Source organism: Rutidosis leptorrhynchoides, chromosome 3, assembly GCF_046630445.1.
Source record: "Rutidosis leptorrhynchoides isolate AG116_Rl617_1_P2 chromosome 3, CSIRO_AGI_Rlap_v1, whole genome shotgun sequence".
Taxonomy (NCBI): domain Eukaryota; kingdom Viridiplantae; phylum Streptophyta; class Magnoliopsida; order Asterales; family Asteraceae; genus Rutidosis; species Rutidosis leptorrhynchoides.
Genome location: NC_092335.1, coordinates 509,285,718 through 509,304,858, shown reverse-complemented (window position 1 = coordinate 509,304,858; position 19,141 = coordinate 509,285,718). Strand labels below are relative to the sequence as shown.

Genomic DNA, 19,141 nt, shown 5'->3' with positions numbered 1-19,141 from the left:
TTTGTTAGCTTTTATTTAGGAGAGTTTAGTATTTTCTTTTATAAAAGATTTCATATTATTTTTTAAATTAATATAAAATAATGACATCGTCAAAGATGTTTTAAAAATTTTCTTTTTAAATTTAAATTATTTTTATGCTTGGAAAATATTTATTTATCACATCATTAAGTTAGAGATTTAATAGAACTTATAAATATAACTAGTGTTCGAACCCTCGCTTCGCGTCGGGAGTTTGGTTTTCAATGTATTTTATTGCGTTTAGTTTGTAAAATTATTTCGTAGCTAACGATAATGTCGTTGAATCGCAACTCGAGTCGAACTAAAAGGTATAATCCGTGAAAGATTTAAATCTTATTTAATTAACAATATATGTGCATATCCACGTTTCGCTATGCAATTGTCGACTTTTAAAAATGTAACGCAAAATCAACGTGTATGAAAAGTATCTCAAATATTTAGCGTTTTTTAAAAAGCGTCCGTTTTGCGTATAGTTAGTGACATTGTGTTCCTAAAATTATTTCGAGTTTAACGATGGTGTCGGAAAAATTTAACTCGTTACAAGCGAGAAGACATGGCCCGTTGAATATTTGGGTGAAGTTTATTTAAGATTTTTTTTTATTTATGAAAATGAGTATTTGATACTTTGCCCTGTTTGGGGGTCGATTTTAATATTGGAACAAAGTATGGGGTATTTGAAAAAAAAAGGTGGGAAAAAAAGTGAAAGAACGAAAACACCCCTGATTGCTATTCATCATTTTTGTGTATTAGATAGTATATATATAAATGTAAATATAAATAAAATATAAAATATATATATGACAACATTGACTTAATTGTAAGTTTTAAAATGTGAGCAGATGTAATATTTATAATTGTTGTATGCGTAAATACTTGTTTTCTAAAGATCATCTCGTATGTGCACAAAACTTTTATATATAGCGGTTACATGCATATGCATATATAATATATAATTTAAAATGACAATTATGAAATATTGATTCGAGAGTAGTTTTCTAGATCAAAATTAAAACTATTGGACATCTAAAATCAAAATTGAAAAAAGATCGTGTATATTTTTGTAAAATTTAAAGACGGGTGAACTGTTTATTTTTTTTAAATTTGTTTTTGTTTTCATGTTTTTATATTTTGAAAAGGAGTGTTTGAATCTATATCAATATAAATGAATTAATTTTCAGATCAAGTGACAAATAAAATAATAAAAAATAACAATTCTATATACTGAATTAAGAGATTTCTAAAAATAAATCTTTAAGTGAAAAGTAAACTGGGCATAAATAACTTAATTTTGTGTAAGCAAAATTACCCTTAATTGTAAGGTGAAGTTACCCAGGTATACCACCGGCGTTCTAGCTGAGTGGTATCGAGCTTTAGTAGGGAGAGTTCACGACTAGTTGTCAAACAACTCGGGTTCGATTTCGAGGAGAGAGGTTTTTTTTTCATAATTCCCGTGATTAGTTGCTCCGAATCCGCGCTTAATTGTCAAGCAAACCAAGTTAAATTCTTGAAATTTCTCAACTAGCATGCATGAATACAAATAAGAACATTCGATGTCTCGAAAAGTTACCCAGGTATGATGACTCCATTTTTGTTGGGCAACTTATCTGGCGCCCTCCCAAAAAGTGAAAAACCCTAACTACCCCCAAACACACACACAGTCACATAGTCACATTCTGTCCTTTTGCTCTTGATCTCTTCATCCAAAATATCCTCCCATTCCCAAATTTCCCCACACTATAATTAATTGTACTTTTTTAATTATTTTATTTTTATTTCACTCTACTTCATGATTCCAGCAGTAATGTAGCTGTTTTTTTCACCTCTTTTACTTCCATTTTATCTCAAAATATTTGTGGTTGCCACTTACCACCCACTCACTAGATCAGTAAATATTTCATTATGGGTTTGATTTGATTCTTTCTTGGATTGGATTAATGTAAGTAAAGTTTACAACTTTATTGTTTAATCTTTATGGATTTTAAGCTATAGTTCTTAATTCAACATGTGAAGTTTTACAATTTTTTCTTGTATTAATCATCAATGTGAGTAAAGTTCACAACTTTTTTTGCATAATCATCATGGGTTTAGGTTGTAAGTGTTGTTTAAATATGTAAAGTTATCATAATTGTTCTTTTATTCTTTTCTTGGATCAATGCTAGTAAAGTTCACAACTTTTTTGTTTAATCTTTATGGGTTTTAAGTTTTTTTAGTTGATTCAAGATGTGAAGTTCACAAAATCATTATATTTATTCTTTTCTTGTGTACATTGCTTATTAACTGATTATTACTATTACATTTTTGTGTGTATAAATTCAGGTATCAGATATAGTTCATAGGCAGTGTTGTAGATTGAATCAAATTGGTAGGCCTCATTTCATATTTTTTATTTTTTTTGTGATTCTTGCATTAAATTGAATTACCCCTTTTGAAGTATGTTTATGTTTCTCTAAATGAGTCTTGAATTGAATTAGCTACCCTTTTAGATATGAACTGTACTGTATATGATGTATACATTTAATTTTTAACAGTTAAAGAAGTTAGATTTCATGTGTTTTGATATGAATTTTTGTTTGAATTGAAACAGATTTATGTGGTGATCAGTGGATCATTGAAGACATGATGATGAATGTTGAACATACTTTTCTGATTTCAGTTATATTAAGTTTTCTACTTATTGCAAATTCAGAGGTTTATATCGTCACGATTGAAGGTGATCCAGTTATAAGTTATAGTGGTGGTATTGATGGTTTTGAGGCTACTGCTGTTGAATCTGATCAGAAACTTGATTTTACTAGGTTAGTGTTCCTCAAATTTGTCATATTATTCAAAATAACGATGTATCCCGTAATAAACAGCTGAATTTTTAAGCAATAACGTTTGTAATAGTACGACTGATTGTCTTATTCTTACTACGTACTCAGTGACTTGATTACATCGTATTCTCAACACCTTGAAATGAGGCACGATAAGCTTCTTGAGACGCTATTTGATGCCGAAATGTACACAAAACTGTACAGCTACAAGCATCTGATCAATGGTTTTGCGGTCCATATTTCGCCTGAACAGGTCACAACCGAACATTTTATTTCCATTTATGTTGTATTTATATCTAGAACGGGTCATATAACAAAATTTAGTCAAAATGAGAACAGCCCAAATGGGTTGAATGAGTTGAAAATTGCCCACAACCAAACATTCTAGCAATACTGTTTTCTTATACATAATTGGGTAGGTCCTGTAATTCTGTTTTCTTATACATTTCTACACGAACATTAGTAGGCAGAAAAGCTTAGGCGGGCCCCTGGTGTGAAGTCCGTCGATCAAGATTGGAAGGTGCGAAAACTCACCACACACACACCACAATTTTTAGGGCTTCCAACTGGAGTCTGGCCCACGGGTGGCGGTTTTGACCGAGCCGGAGAAAACATCGTGATCGGCTTTGTAGATTCCGGAATATTCCCGCACCATCCGAGCTTTCAAAATCCAAGAATCGACCCGTACGAGCCGCTTCCAAGATATAGAGGGAAATGTGAAGTTGATCCACATACAAAGACGAGTTTTTGCAACGGAAAAATTGTCGGGGCTCAACATTTTGCAAAAGCTGCCACGGTTTCTGGAGCGTTTAATCCTGAAATTGATTTTGCTTCTCCTTTGGATGGTGATGGCCATGGAAGGTTAGTGTTAATTTCCATTTTTTTCAAAATTTTTTAACTTTTTTTGTTCAAAGTTTTGAGTTTTTTTTTTTTTTTTTTTTTTTTTTTTTTTTTGACAGTCACACTGCATCTATTGCTGCTGGAAACAATGGGGTTCCTGTAAGATTACATGGATATGAGTATGGACGAGCAAGCGGAATGGCTCCTCGTGCCAGGTTCGAACACCATTATATGTTTCTAATTAAAGCTTTTAAATGGTCCTACTTTTTTTCTTCTTTTGCAAACAAATACAACGTTGTTTTCGCGAAATTGCAAGAATGAGCGATGTGAATGTAGGAAGTATGTTGGTTTTCTTTCTGTTATATATTTACTTAAGATGGCTATTTCACACCAGTAAAGCTAAAAAGGAGATTGATTACATACGATGAATAAGTTGTAATAATATAAAACACATTATGTTCTTAACGTTTCACAATAATTGACACAAGAGTGTTTTTGGGTCAAACCAACCTTGGCCATACTGAAAGTAACCCATGTTCAACCATTGCCCAACCCGCTCATTTAGCCACTGCTAATTGCCACTCTGTATTGGTTTATGTTTCTTTCTGCAAGCATAATTGTTTATTTACATAAACAAACCATGTAGGATTGCGGTATATAAGGCACTATTCAGGCTCTTTGGAGGATTTGTTTCCGATGTTGTTGCTGCCATCGAGCAGGTTTCATTCAATATATAACATCGCTCCTAAATCACGAAATAGATCATAATTATTGTAGTGATACCAACTAATTTGTTTACAGGCGGTTCATGATGGTGTTGACATTATCAATCTATCGGTGGGGCCCAATAGTCCTCCGGCTACCACACGGACCACCTTTTTGAACCCGTTTGATGCTGTACTTCTCTCGGCTGTAAAATCTGGAGTTTTTGTTGCACAAGCAGCTGGAAACGGAGGCCCGTTTGCCAAAACGTTAGTGTCTTATAGTCCATGGATCGCATCTGTTGCTGCGGCTGTTGATGATCGTAGATATAAAAACCATTTGACTATCGGGAATGGCAAGATCCTAGCTGGAATCGGCATGTCACGTAAGTTCAAGTCTTTTAAGGTGGATTTTAAGATTTATGTTTTGGGACTCATAACTTTTTAGGATTTTGCTAATGACAGCCCTAAGGGTTGTTGTTAACGACCATCAGTTAGTAATTGTAATTGATGCCGTTCAAAAAAAAGTTCAAAAAGTAATTGATAACCGCTATGTACAATAATATAAAGCATGTTAACGACAACCTTTAGTGCTGTTGTTAGCAGAATCCAACTTTTTATTACAACTGAAAGTTGTGAGTGTTAGTATTAATTGTTTTACTTTGAGCGTATTATATGATTGAATCTGACCCGGTATACATCAATGCAGCTGCTACACGACTGAATAAAAAATATACACTTGTAGCTGCGAATGATGTCATGTTGGATACGTCGGGCAAGTCTAATCCAGCCGATTGTCAAAAACCCGAAGTCTTAAACAAGAATAAGGTGCAAGGAAACATACTTCTTTGCGGGTATTCGTTTAATTTTGTAATTGGATCGGCATCAATGGCAAAGGTTGCTGAAACCGCCAAAAGTTTAGGTGCAGTCGGTTTTGTTCTTGCTGTCGAAAACGCGTCTCCGGGAACTAAATTTGATCCCGTCCCAGTTGGCATTCCCGGAATTCTAATCACTGATGTCGATAAGTCAGCGGTACTCGACACTTCTTGTTTGGTTTTTCATTGTAGACTAACTAAAGGTGGTAAATTTGACCCATTACTTGAAATGGGTCACTTTTGGTTTAAAAACTAATGTCATTTGGGTCGATGTTAGTTTCAACTTTTAATCGGTACCTAGAATGATACACTATCCAATCAGTCCGATCCACCCATTTGGCACATCCGAATTATCCATTGTTCCTGTTAAAAAGTAAAGGAAATCTTAAAATGCAGAGGTGTCAAATTTGACCCATTACTTGAAAATGGGTCACTTTTGGTTTATGTGTTGCAACGGATCATATGGCCATATGGGTAAAGAGGCTAATGTCTTGAAAGTTGCCCATTTTATCCAAATGAGCTGAAAGTTTCCCAAATTACCCATTGTTCTTGTTAAAATGCAAAGGAAATGTTATGGTTTACGTGTATTTTTTCAGGAGCTTGTTGATTATTACAACGTCTCAACGTCAAGGGACTGGAATGGGAGAGTGAAGAGTTTTAAAGCGGTTGGAGCCATTGGAGACGGTTTGGAGCCGATTCTTCACAAATCAGCACCAATGGTTGCGTTGTTTTCTGCTCGAGGGCCAAACATTAAAGATTACAGCTTTCAAGATGCTGATCTATTAAAACCTGACATTTTAGCACCTGGTTCTTTAATTTGGGCTTCGTGGTCCCCAAATGGAACCGACGAAGCGAATTACTTGGGTAAAAACCTCGCTTTATAATTTCTATTCTCACTTGAAACAAACAACAATTCTTGCATATACGCAAAAAGAAAAAAAAATTCAAGTCTTTTTGTATCTTCTTAGTGCTTTTGAAACAATAATCTATCGTCTTGAAGAAAACGGTTCAGGAGGTTGTATGCATAAACATTCGCTTTGTTTGAGTTTCACCTGTTTGACCCGTTTCCTTTTCAAGTAAATTTCTGATTTTCCCTGTTTGACCTATTGAGATTGACATAACCCAGATCTACCCATTTCTAAGTAAGGGGGTGGATAATTTAACCCAGATCTTTAAGTTGTACTCGGTCAAACCCGGTCAAAACTCGGTCAAACTCGCCCAAACTTAGGATTACTCGGACAATAGGTCAACACTCGGCCAAAACTAACAAGTACTCGGAAAATCAATCAAAGTTGGTCAAAACCCGGCCAAAGTCGGTCAAAGTCAAACTTGGTCAACATCCGAGTACTCCCTGAGTATCGATGTTTGCAACCTTTTGATAATTTGAATATTTGATTTTTTTTTTTTTTTTTTTTTTGCGTGCAGGAGAACATTTTGCTATGATCTCGGGAACTAGTATGGCTGCACCGCATATAGCCGGGATTGCGGCCCTTGTGAAACAAAAGCACCCGCACTGGAGCCCAGCGGCTATCAAGTCGGCCTTAATGACAACATCAAAAACGCTTGATAGAGGTGAAAGACCGATTCTAGCCCAACAATATTCGGGTTCAGAAACAACGACGTTTGTTAAAGCCACACCGTTTGATTATGGTAGTGGCCATGTTAATCCTCGAGCCGCTTTGGATCCTGGCCTCATTTTCGATGCAGGTTTGTTCATTTTATGCATAGCTTGTATGGTATGAATTGGAGGTGGTAAAATGGGCGGGTTGGGTTTTCCATGAAAACTTGTTGAGGAAGTTTATAATTTCTCATGTAGAACTATTGTGTCAAATTTGTTCTTTTATGCATAGGTTATATGGTATGAACTTTAGGTGGCAAAATGGGCGGTTTGGGTTGTGCATGAAAACCTTTCGAGGAAATTTGTAATTTCTCATGAACAATTATTGCAAAAAAAAAAAAAAAAAAAATACTTTTTTACCCATGTCAACAGTAAAACTTTCATGTTAATTAGTACAAGGGGAAATATGATTACAAAAAGTAAATGTTTCGATTATAATATAGTTCTTGAATAGAATGATTGTCATGTTTTATTCATAAAACTAAAAAACTGGGCAACTTTTGACCCATTTGAACGTTTTTGCTATTGCTTTAAATTCTTGAATATAATGATTTTCATGTTCTATGCATAAAAATAAAATATTGGGCAACTTTTGACCCATTTGAACCTTTTTGCTATTGCTTTGAATTCTTGAATATAAATGATTGTCATGTTTTATGCATAAAAATAAAATATTGGGCAACTTTTAACCCATTTGAACCTTTTTGCTATTGCTTTGAATTCTTGAATAAAATGATTTGTCATGTTTTATGCATAAAAATAAAATATTGGGCAACTTTTGACCCATTTGAACCTTTTTGCTATTGCTTTGATTTTGAATGCTTGACCCATTTGAATCTTTATAATAATTTTATAATTAGAGGTACTAACTTTTTGATTATTAATTGAAGGTTATGAAGATTATCTAGGGTTCTTGTGCACCACACCTGGGCTCAACTCAAACGAAATCCGAAACTACACGCACCAACCATGCAACTACAAACTTGGCCATCCATACAATCTAAACTCACCATCCATCGCAGTATCTCATCTCGTAAGAACTCAAACTGTAACCCGAACTGTCACAAATGTCGATCAAAAAGAGACGTACAGGATCACTGCTCGTATGTCGCCAGCTGTCGACATTGAAACAAGCCCTGTAGCTATGACCATTTTGCCAGGTGAATCGCGTAAGTTTTATGTTACTATGACTGTAAGGTCAGTTACCGGGACCTACTGTTTCGGGGAGGTTTTCTTGAAAGGAGACCGTGGACACAAGGTTCGGATCCCGGTTGTAGCCATGGGTTATGATCGGTAGTTCATGTTTGCTCCATTTTTTGTATAAGTGTTCGATGATAATAAGACGTAGAAAAGGTAGATGTAAAGAGTATTTAAGTTTTGATGGTGCCATTTTCAGCTGTTAGCAGCTATGATTGTACTGTATGCTTCTTCAATTGTACACTATCCGAGGTGAAAAACTGAAAATAAGCATTCTGGTAGGAAGTAAAAAAGAAATTTGGGTTGCAAAACAGGTCGGGTCTTTTGTATTGGGCTGAAAGTGTTGATCAAGAATTGGTTGTATTTGCTGATGAGCCAGCAAATTTTCCCCAAGGAGCTGGGCTCACTGTAGTGTCATTTTGATGTCCTTATATAGAGTTTAGTTATTATTAGTATTGTTTAATGATTAGTTTTATAGTAGTAATGTTGTAATGATTTGTATTTTAATGTAGTAAAATTTATTTATATATTTTGCTCATCTGAATATGCTTTGTTTATGAAAATGTTCTATTTCATTCATGCAAGTCATATGATGGTCACTGAATATTTCAAACTTACATGAGTTCAAGTAGAATTAAGGGCCAGTTTACTTTGCACCCTGAACCCTAATGATATGCTTCTATACAGCTCTTAATTCATTTATGTAAAATTATTGTTTTATTTTCACTTAATTTAAAAATTGGTCTGTTTTAAAAAATTATAGTATCAGACACCTCTTCAAATTAAGAGCCAAATGAATACGTAACTTGATATGATGAGTTTTGTTTTAAATCGTGTGTAGAAGTTACAAGTCACATACATTAATTATTATTCATTTCATTTCAAAATGTCCACTTTAACTGAACATAAAAATCTAACACTTATACTAACTATAATATTCATCAATAAAATAATATATCTAACGACTGTAAGTCCAACACAAAAGGAGACATATTTAATTTAAATTTAAATTTAAATTTAAATTTAATTTATTTAATTTAAATTTAATTTAATTTAAATATTTACTAACAGCAACGAAAATTTTGGTCGGATCACATACATGTGTAGGCCGTTTTCACCAAGGGAAGAAAATGTCAAATCATACACACTTAAGGGGTATATGTTGTAATTATTTAGGGATTACACATGCGTATGAAGAGTAATTTAAGGGGTTAAAATATAACTTCATAATTTAATATAATAATCAACAAATAAAATTCACCCAAATTTTTAACGGGATTTATCTTTTTCCCCTCCGCGAGTTGCGTTTTTCCGTCATCACCGTTTAACTCGAAATAATTTTACGAACAAAACGCAACTAACTACATTCAAAACGGAGCTAATTATATCAAGTGGATATCTAAAGCAAGCGATAAGTTTATGAGTTTGTAAAGAACGCAACGCGCATGCCATTAGGTATATATGTTTTCTGTGGAGAGAGTTAAAGAAAACACCAAAATACACATGATGATAATATATGATTTGATAGAAATAGAAAAGAGAAAATGAGCGAAAAGAATGTTACTTTCAGAAATATCATTTTTTAAAATATCGTGTTTTTAAAATCTTTAAATGTACAACATTATGTATGTAATAAGTAGTAAACATACGTACACATTTTGTACATAAATCGTGTGATACTACAAACAGGTACCCAAATACAATCGCAGCAACGCGCGGTCCGTACTTTTTCTAGTTTGGAACATTATGGAGTCCAACACAAAAGGAGACATATTTGGCACATTATGGAGATACTAGTAGTGAGAGTACAAAAAAGAGAGAAAATATCTCTTAAGTGTTTACAAATTTAGTAACAACTCATTCCACATCGGATTGAAATAAGAAGTGTGAATCTGTTATAAGCTTAAAGTTATGTTTAACTATTACTATCCATTAGCATAGTTTTTACTAGGAAAATTCTGACCCGTGCGATGCGGCGAGACTTTTCGGGTTGCATATTCATATTTAACATAGCGTTATGTATTTACAGAATTAAAAACGCGTTGCTACGGGTATGGTTGGAAGCACGTGGTTACTACATAGTGTGCATAATGGACTCCACGTTTTAGCGTCGAAAAAATAGCATAAAAAAGGGAACAAAACCATCGATACGATGTGGTTAGTTTGTATGTAAATGTATAAAAAAATATCTCGAAATATTTAGCATTTTTTAAAAACATTCTGTTTCGCGCATAGCTAGTTACGTTGTGTTCATAAAATTACTTCGAGTTGAACGGTGATTTGAAAAAAAAAATTAATTCGAAGCGAGCGGGAAGATGTGGGCCGTTAAAAATTTGAGTGAATTTTGCTTAAGTTTTATTAAATAAATAATAATTTTACAGTTTTTACTCCTGAAAATTGGCATGTTTAACATTATTTGGGGGGCGTTTGGTAACTTTTTTTTTGGGTGTCCTTTGATAGGTGTGGGAAGGTCCAAACGACCAAAGTTTGGACCTCTTTTAGTATAAAAAAATAAAATAAAATAAAATAATAATAATAATAATAAAATAATAATAATAATAATAATAATAATAATAATAATAATAATAATAATAATAATAATAAAGTTTGGACCTCTTTTAATATATAGGTAAATAAATTAGTTCAAAATTGAAGATATCTACTTAGTGCGCTCTTTTAGCTTTAAGAGGCGTTACAATAATTTTTGATAGACTAAATTACAAAGTATTTAAGTTACATTATTTTACATAATTAGACTAAAAAGGTCAATGATTTAGTAGTATCAATGTGATCTTTTAATCATGAAATTGAGAGTTTAAGTGATCTTTTTAATCATTAAGTTAAGGGTTTAGGTCTTTGAATTGGATTGAACAACTTATTCTTTTTGACAAAAATAATGAAAATTTATATACAAACGACAAAAATAATGAAAATTTATATAAATACGACAGACGTTTTCAAAAAGCAGACGTCTTCAAATAAGAGTACAAGAGCGAAACCAGTGAGACTCGAACCTAAAAAGCGGTTATACAAAACTAACTATCTATAACCGAACCTCACCTACAAAAAACCACGACAAAGTCGAATTGAAAGTAACGAACTAAGAATCTAACACTAAACAACTCCTAAGATGACCATCCGAACCACCAAACATCTTCAAAAAACAAAGAATACGTAATCAAAAACAAAATAAACTAAGGAAGAGCCACACTCGAAGACAATAGAGCATGTCCGTTATATTTAGCATGGTTCGAGAGATGAACATCACCTTGCGGATCTTGAAGAGCATAAAGCGACGAACAATCAGCAACATGAGCACCTTCTTGATCACCTATGTCAATATTTATAGATTAATAAACCACCGAGACATTGCTTGAGTGGTTTTCAAGCCTTAGTAGGGGGACCCGCTATAAGTTGCCAAACAACCTGGGTTCAATTCCGATAAGGGGAGGTTTTGCCCGGGATTTTTCCGCGATTAGTTGCCAAGCAACCCGGAACCCGCGATTAGTTGTCAAGTAACCCGGGTCAATCCTTGGAGTTTCCTACCTAGCGCGTGTGTGTCGGAAATGAGAGTATTCGAGGCGAAAATCTGCCGTTCAAAAAAAAATTATAGATTAATTAATTTGTGATAGTGTACGCGTGAGTTTTTTTTTTAACATATATCGTAATGAGTAGTTTTTTTCTTCGAAAAAGCAATAATATTAATAAACGGATTGAAGATCAATAAAGTAAAAATCGTTAAATGTCAATAAGAAAATTAGCCTAAAAGAAACAAAGACTAAGACCAGTTGTAACGGTGGGAAGAAACGACGTTTCTCTCCGACGTGGAGCTCAAGAAACGCCGGAATCCGGCGTAACAAGGCGACACTTTCCTGTATTTCTTCGGCGTCAGTTTGAAAGAGACGGGAAGAGAAACACATTTCTTGTTTTTTTCTTTTTTTATTATTTAAAAAATATTATTTTTACTCCCTTTTAATACTTAACCCAATTATATTTTAACACATCATCACAATACTCATAACCAACACAAAAAACCAACACCACCACTACTCCATTCAAAAAAGAAACATGTCATACTCATCAAAAAAGTGCAAAAGACAATAAACATGAGTAAGAAACACCTGCCACCATTACAAATGATCTAAGAGAAACTAACTTTCAACTAACTTCCAACAAGTGAAGGGATATTATTGTACAAGTAGTTAAAAAGTTTGACCTGCTTTAATTAAAACTTATGATGTTATCAAGCAGTGGCGGAAATACTAAGGGACAGGCGGGGCAGTTGCCTCCCGTGGATTTGTAATATTCGGTGTAACAATTTTGGAATTTTCGATTTTACCTCTAGTAAAATTCTTTTTTTCCCAAAAGTCTCCATATTTTGGCCTAAAACCTTTAAATTTTGCTGAAAACCTCCAAATTTTACCACAAAACCTTCATATTTTGTCAAAAACCTCCATGTTTTACCAAAAAAGTTGCTACGGTTTAAAAAAAAAAAATTAGCCCCGGATAAAAAAAAATTCTGTTTTCGCCACCGTTATCAAAGTGTACATGGAATAATTAACCCGATGGGTAAAAAAAAACCCGTACATGTTAACGGGTCATATGATGGCTAATTGTTTGCCCAAAACCCCTAAACCCAAAAACAGAAGTAACGGACGCAGTAGCAGTATCATCTTCTTCGCTCAAAAATCCAAGGTATCAAATTTCATTTCATTTGTTAATTATACATAATAATATTCATTGTTATCAGCGAATTAAACCTAAATGTTCATCCTTTTCTAAAAGCAACATCCTTCCTTTCTCTTATTATATTAAAATAGGTTTGACAAAGAAGAAACATAAAATTAGGTTTTGACCAATAATGATCTTTGAAACACAACACTATGTTAACATGTTATTTGTATGTGGGATCTGAAATTTAACCTATATCATTTTATTTTAGTTATTTATTTATTTATTTTTATGTAATATGAATTATTGCTATATTCAGTATTTTACCTCTAGTTGCTTATGTTAAATATATAAAGATGATTGCTGAGGTTCAGATACATTATAAAATAATATAATTATTTTTGTTTAGCAAGTAATCATTTTGATAATTACTTTTAATACATTGTTATGTACAAAATATAACTAATTGAGAAAATTTAGAATCAAAAAAGGGTGTGTTAGAATCATCCCCTTTTGATATGTGCAATTGTTTTGTACAATGTATTTCAGCTTATTAGGAGCTTTTTAAAAACTTCGTTCTCGAATTCTTGCATAGATAGATGGAGGATCAATCATTTTTTAACAATATGATGAGGAATCTTCGTTCCACCTGCAAGTACGTGTTCAACTATTTAGCTATTTCTGTTAGTTTTGTTTATTTTACATCTTCATTTCATGTATTTTTGTTTTTATTTTTTATAATGGTGTATTGCTATTTAAAGGTATTATACTGGATACCCTAAGGATCTTGGGCCATCACGGGTTATACATTTTACATCAGAGCGTGAATTTGTTCATCTTCTACATCAAGGTCACCCGGTGATCGTTGCGTTCACCATCAAGTAAACCTAAAATCCTCTCGTACATTATTTATATCCTTTTTTTTTTTTTTTTTTATCTTTTGTTTGTAAAGAGTACCATTTTTTATTGGCTTGTTTTAACTTTTTTTTTTTTTTTTTTTTTTTTTTTTTTTGTAGGAGTAATATGACCAAACATCTTGACAAAGTATTGGAGGAAGCTGCTGCTGAATTTTATCCTCAAATTAAATTTATGCGCGTAAGTTGGTTCTTGTTAGTTTGTAATCGAATATAATCGTCCTTTCATATATGTAATTTAATTTCACCTAAGATCATACATTCATACTAATCGGCTAATGGGTGACAAAAAAAGATTAGATTAAAAGGATTAAGAAATTGGGTCAAATGGAGTGAAAGTATTCAAAGTGGATTTCTAAAAGCATAAAACCTCCTAAATTTTCGATGTGAAAGTATGAATGTTTTTTAACTAGTATAATTTATGTAATCATATATGACAGGGTACTCATTTATTTGATTTTTTCTCAGTTTTTGGGCCACTTGTCTTAGTTTACTGGTTCATTGATGATGTATTTCAGGTCGAGTGTCCAAAATATATTGGATTTTGTATGACGCGACAAAAAAAGGATTATCCGTTCATAGAAATGTTTCATAGCCCAGCACAAGTAAGTTTTATACTCTTTGGTAAGTTTATTCAATCATATGCTTGTGGAGTTTTAACTATGATAATGAACTATGTTTAACTTTAGTGATGATGATGAAATATGTTTATTCAATCATACGATTGTGGAGTTTTAGAATAATACACTTTGTTTGATGATATGCTCCTTTTTTTAGCTAATTTTGTTGTCTGTTTGAAGATAAATACTAACTTGAATTGACACATTCATAAGTGAATGGTCAAAATGCCTATAAGGTCTTCATCTTAGTCTTATTTTTATATCATCAAGTGTCAATAGAAATAAGTTTTATGGACCAAACATTAACTAAATGCAATTAAAATCCTCAAATCATTTGGGACAAATATCACATAAAGATGTGTTTCATGTGCATGTGGTTCAGGCGAATACTGCTGGAAGGGCCGTCGATCCAAGTGTTACAAAGTACTCCGTAAAAGTTTTACCGGTGAGTTCTTTATCCATAGATCACTTAGCATATGAAATTAATCATATTAAGCATTTATATTTGTATTAGTTTGATAAGAGATAATAACATCTTCTTATACATATGAGGAAGGCTCGAAATAATTAATATTCCATATCAAACACACTGATGTTTGCTGCTTTTTCTCATTTAAAAATACATAATTTTCTTGGTTTTATGTACTAAATTCCAATCTAACCATGGGTTTTTATAATATGGAGTTGGTGTAATTGCAAAATCTGAGAAGGGTAAGGGTGTCATTTTTCCAATATTGATTTACTTTGAATCTGCTTGTACTTGTATTCTCAATTAGTCCCAAGGTTGGAAAAGTCGCTTGACGGAGATGAGTCTGTCAGGACTTTGAAATGACTAGTCGGTTGAGTCGGGTCAAGTCAGACGTTGACTAACGTTGACTTTTAGAAAATATATATTTATTTAAAATATATATATATTACACATAAATATATCAAACATAAATATTTTTCAAACGTAAAATTTTCAAATATATCTACGAGGCACAAACTTTGACTATAAATGAATTCTAAAATTTTGGCATAACTTTGACCAATTTTGACTTTGAGCGACTCAGATAGACCAACTTTTTGACATAGATTTTTAGCTTTGATCGACTAATCAGTCGTTCTTGAGCGAAACGGGACTGGCTAGTCACCAAACTGACTAGTCGGCCGAGATGGCCGCCGTTTACAACAATGATTAGCCCACATGTAAATCGAGTCTAGAGTCTTTTTTATGCATAAAAAATTTATAGCATGTGATTGCACTGACCATCTACATGATCCATCTCAATGTATTTCAGTTCAACTATGATGTCAGCGCGTATGGATTTAGAGAGTTCTTCAAACGCCACAACATAGGGTCTTTCAGTCGCGATTAAATTGAAGATCCAGTTAGGTATTATGTGTTCTTTGTGATGCATAATAACTATACAATGTTACAAATACTTCTTGAGTGTATATTTTGACTTATGGATTCGTCATAAGATCTGCAGTAGCCTTGAAAAAAAGATACTTGTCGAGTCAAGTATGAATTTCGGCTGGCTGAATGATTGGTCTTTGGTCATTTTGTTGTTCTAAAGACACTCAACTTTGGATCTATAGTGTGCATATGACTATATGAGTACCTATCCATATGGATGAATGTCAACAAAAATTAAAATTTAAAATTTAATCTGCTTTATTTTATTAATTGATATATATGAAGTAGATAATGTAGTTATTGTTCATGTTAGAACTTTTCAAATTTTTATATATACATACAAGTTGTAAAAAGAATGTTTGATGTAACATATGGTTATATTATAATGACATCTATAAACACATTTGTTTGATTCCTTATAAAACTAAAACATGAAAGCATGATTAAGTATCAATTATTTGTTTTTTTTTTTTTATCATGAAAAATGAAATGATTCGACCAGCCTGAAGATTTAAATATATATTTAATATCTTATAACCAACTCAATATTTAAGTGTAAAGGTTAATACAAATAATTTTATGTCTTCATATTCACATGGAGAGTCATTCAACTAAAAATTCCTGTTAGAAGTGAACTTGACAAAAAAGGAATCGATTTACACACCATTTTATGTCTCTTATGCGATAATCATATCGAAACCATTGAACACGCGTTGATCAATTGCCCTAACGTGTCTTCAATTTGGGCACAATTGCTTGATTGGTGGAACCAAAATAACACTTCAATATCCGACATCAACGGTGCCATCATCTCCGACCAAGGTCTCCCACATAACTCCGTTGGTTCCTCATTATGGCAAGCTACTAAATGGATTGCGTGCTATATTATATGGAAACATAGAAACCTAAAAGTCTTCTCAAATAAAATGTGGAATCCAGCTATGCTCATCTCCGAAATTCAAACTCAAAGTTTTAGTTGGATCTCAAACCGATCTCGAAAAAAATATCCTATTGAATGACACAAATGGCTCCTTAACCCTTCCTTTTATGTGGCTCCACCTTCAAATCGCTTGGGAATTGGTTAGCACGACACTAAATAAATCGGGTAGTGTCTGAAGTCTCTTCTTAGCTTATGTGGGTAGATTAAATGGGTTGGTTGTTTGTCAACTTTGTCGCCGCTTGATCGGTACGGTTGCTTCCTCCTTCCCCGCTTGTTTTTCAAGTTCGTTCCCTCATAACGTTAAGTAGGCTTCGCCGCTCCCGACTTATACTATACAGTTTATACTCCAATCCCTTTCCAATTATTTCGATATTGTTAATATCATTGTATAGATGAATGTAGGGACTTGTAACGATACAATCCAGTTATTAATAATACTTTTGCTTTTCAAAAAAAAAATACAAATAATTTTGTTATTTTATTTTTATACCTTACAACTTTCTGTTCACCTTGGCCGCTATTCCTACTATCTCCTATCTCCAATTTTTTTTTTATTTAGAAATTTGTGAGCATGTTTTTTTTAATGCACTGATGTACGCAATTTAACTGAGTTATCATGTAATTATTTTTACTTATTTTTTATCATCGAAAGATTTGTTACTTCGTACTTGTTAAGTTTGAACCTTAAAGATTTTGTAATTATACAAAAATTTGTTAAGTTTGAACAAACGCTAAAAGTTAAGTCATATGGGTTTCCTACTATCACATGAATCATGCATAGATTGAATAATATTTTTTTTTATTGAGATAAAGTTAACCTACTTTATAATTTAGAGTTGAAAATTTCATATAGAAGTTTAACTAGAAAATAAGGTAAAAACAAATATGACGAATCTTTCTGATTTACTTGATATTTTTAATCAAAATAAATATAATGTTTGGTCCTTTAACAAGAAGACTAAGACAAATTAAGACATAAAACAGAGATATTAATAAAGGATTAAGAGAATAAAATTTCTCACTTGTACAACTAAACATATATACCGACAAATATTCTCAACAATCCAACATACCTAACTAGTTAAATGACCCGTGGAATCATGGGCTTGTTTAAACGAAACAATTTAGTGACATGTTTTTAAGTATTAAGCGAATGTAAATGCTAAAATCATTTATTTTAATGACCCGTTCGACTAAGAAACTTGTCGTTGTTTTTAGAGTTCATATTCAAATATTAATAATATAATATAATTATAATTATTATAATAAAGATAAATAATAATAATAAAGTTTGCTCAAAGTTGAGTATTTATATTTTTAATAAAAATTATTAGTAATAATAAATGTCTTTTGAAATTTTTATAGAAAACTAAAATACAATTATTATACAGAGGTTATTTGGCCTTCGTAACTGGCTGGGCTTTTCGAGCGCTCGTCACTACGGAGGCCACACCATATGTTGTGCTTTTCGCAGCTGAGGAAAGGGCACAATATGCTTTAAAATTTACAAATTTATTTATTGGGTGTTCTGTAGAAACTTATACAATTTAGAAGAGATTAGTATTCTTTTTTAAAAATGTTTATTTATTAAATCATCATATTAAAGATTTAATAGATATATATAATTTAATATATAAGTAGATTTAATTTAATTGCACAATCATTCTTACATGCCCTCACAATTTTTTTCTTTTTGATTTTTTAATAAAAGGAATAACGGTAATTACTGCATCATTATTTTAGAATTTTAATAGAACTTATAGATTTCATTTACAAAAATTTATAATGGATCATGATTGTCATTAAAATAATAATAATTGGGTAGCGTATTTACTCCCTTTCAAATTGATCGGTAACGTCTTCTTTTACTCCGATTAACTTTTCCAGTGAGCTCTTTTCCCATTTTATCTCCTTTCTTTCTACGGCTTCTTCTTCCTTACCTTTTCATCTCTTTTTTTCCTAACTAAGAAAGCTTTACCCTCTCAGTCATTTTCCTCGGTGAAACCCTAGAGTTTCCAGCGCCGCCTCTGGCATCTCGCCGGAGGTCGGGCTTGGCTTCATTTTCCGTTTTTCTTGCTTCTTTCTTCTTCCTTTTCCTCTTGCACTCATCTTTGTCGTCTTGTCTTTCGTGACGTGTTCGTTTCTTTTCCGGCACCCTTTCTTGGTTTTGGTCCTAGTGGTAGGCGTCGAGTGCCTTTGGTACTCTGCGTACTAGCTCTTTACTGGGTTTATAGTTCCAGATCTGGATCGATATTTCTCATCATCGTGGATCGGGTGCGCTTCGCAACTCTGCCAGGACAGCCTCTGTTTTCTTCCTTTTGACGATTCACATGCGACAAACCTCATTTTTTGGGGTTCTGTGGTCAACAAAAGCGAGATTGAGCTATCAGTACTCCGTTCCATAAAGATGGGTTTTGCTGGTATTTTGGTCTGTCTCTTGGATCTGTTAGCGTATAGGTATGGTGGTTTGTTGGGTTTTGTTTTTACCGGTCGGTACTTTTAGGCCAGATTGTTACTGGTTGTTATGTTGGCGGT

At 32.9% G+C, this 19,141-nt stretch overlaps 2 protein-coding genes across 2 annotated transcripts; both read left to right on the top strand.

Annotated features, from left to right (window-relative positions):
• Positions 1-2,617: 2,617 nt before the first annotated feature.
• Positions 2,618-8,591, top strand: LOC139898268 (subtilisin-like protease SBT2.6). The gene is made up of 10 exons (XM_071881005.1): positions 2,618-2,813; positions 2,940-3,084; positions 3,298-3,692; positions 3,791-3,886; positions 4,318-4,390; positions 4,473-4,758; positions 5,082-5,404; positions 5,844-6,111; positions 6,673-6,954; positions 7,756-8,591. The coding sequence occupies exons 1-10, from the start codon at positions 2,635-2,637 to the stop codon at positions 8,160-8,162; spliced, it is 2,454 nt and encodes an 817-aa protein (XP_071737106.1). The 5' UTR covers positions 2,618-2,634; the 3' UTR covers positions 8,163-8,591.
• A 4,098-nt stretch (positions 8,592-12,689) lies between these two features.
• LOC139898267 (uncharacterized) lies at positions 12,690-15,916 on the top strand. The gene is made up of 7 exons (XM_071881004.1): positions 12,690-12,757; positions 13,283-13,388; positions 13,495-13,614; positions 13,750-13,828; positions 14,166-14,252; positions 14,650-14,712; positions 15,548-15,916. Exons 2-7 carry the CDS (start codon positions 13,333-13,335, stop codon positions 15,623-15,625), a joined length of 483 nt encoding a protein of 160 aa, XP_071737105.1. The 5' UTR covers positions 12,690-12,757; positions 13,283-13,332; the 3' UTR covers positions 15,626-15,916.
• Positions 15,917-19,141: the final 3,225 nt, after the last annotated feature.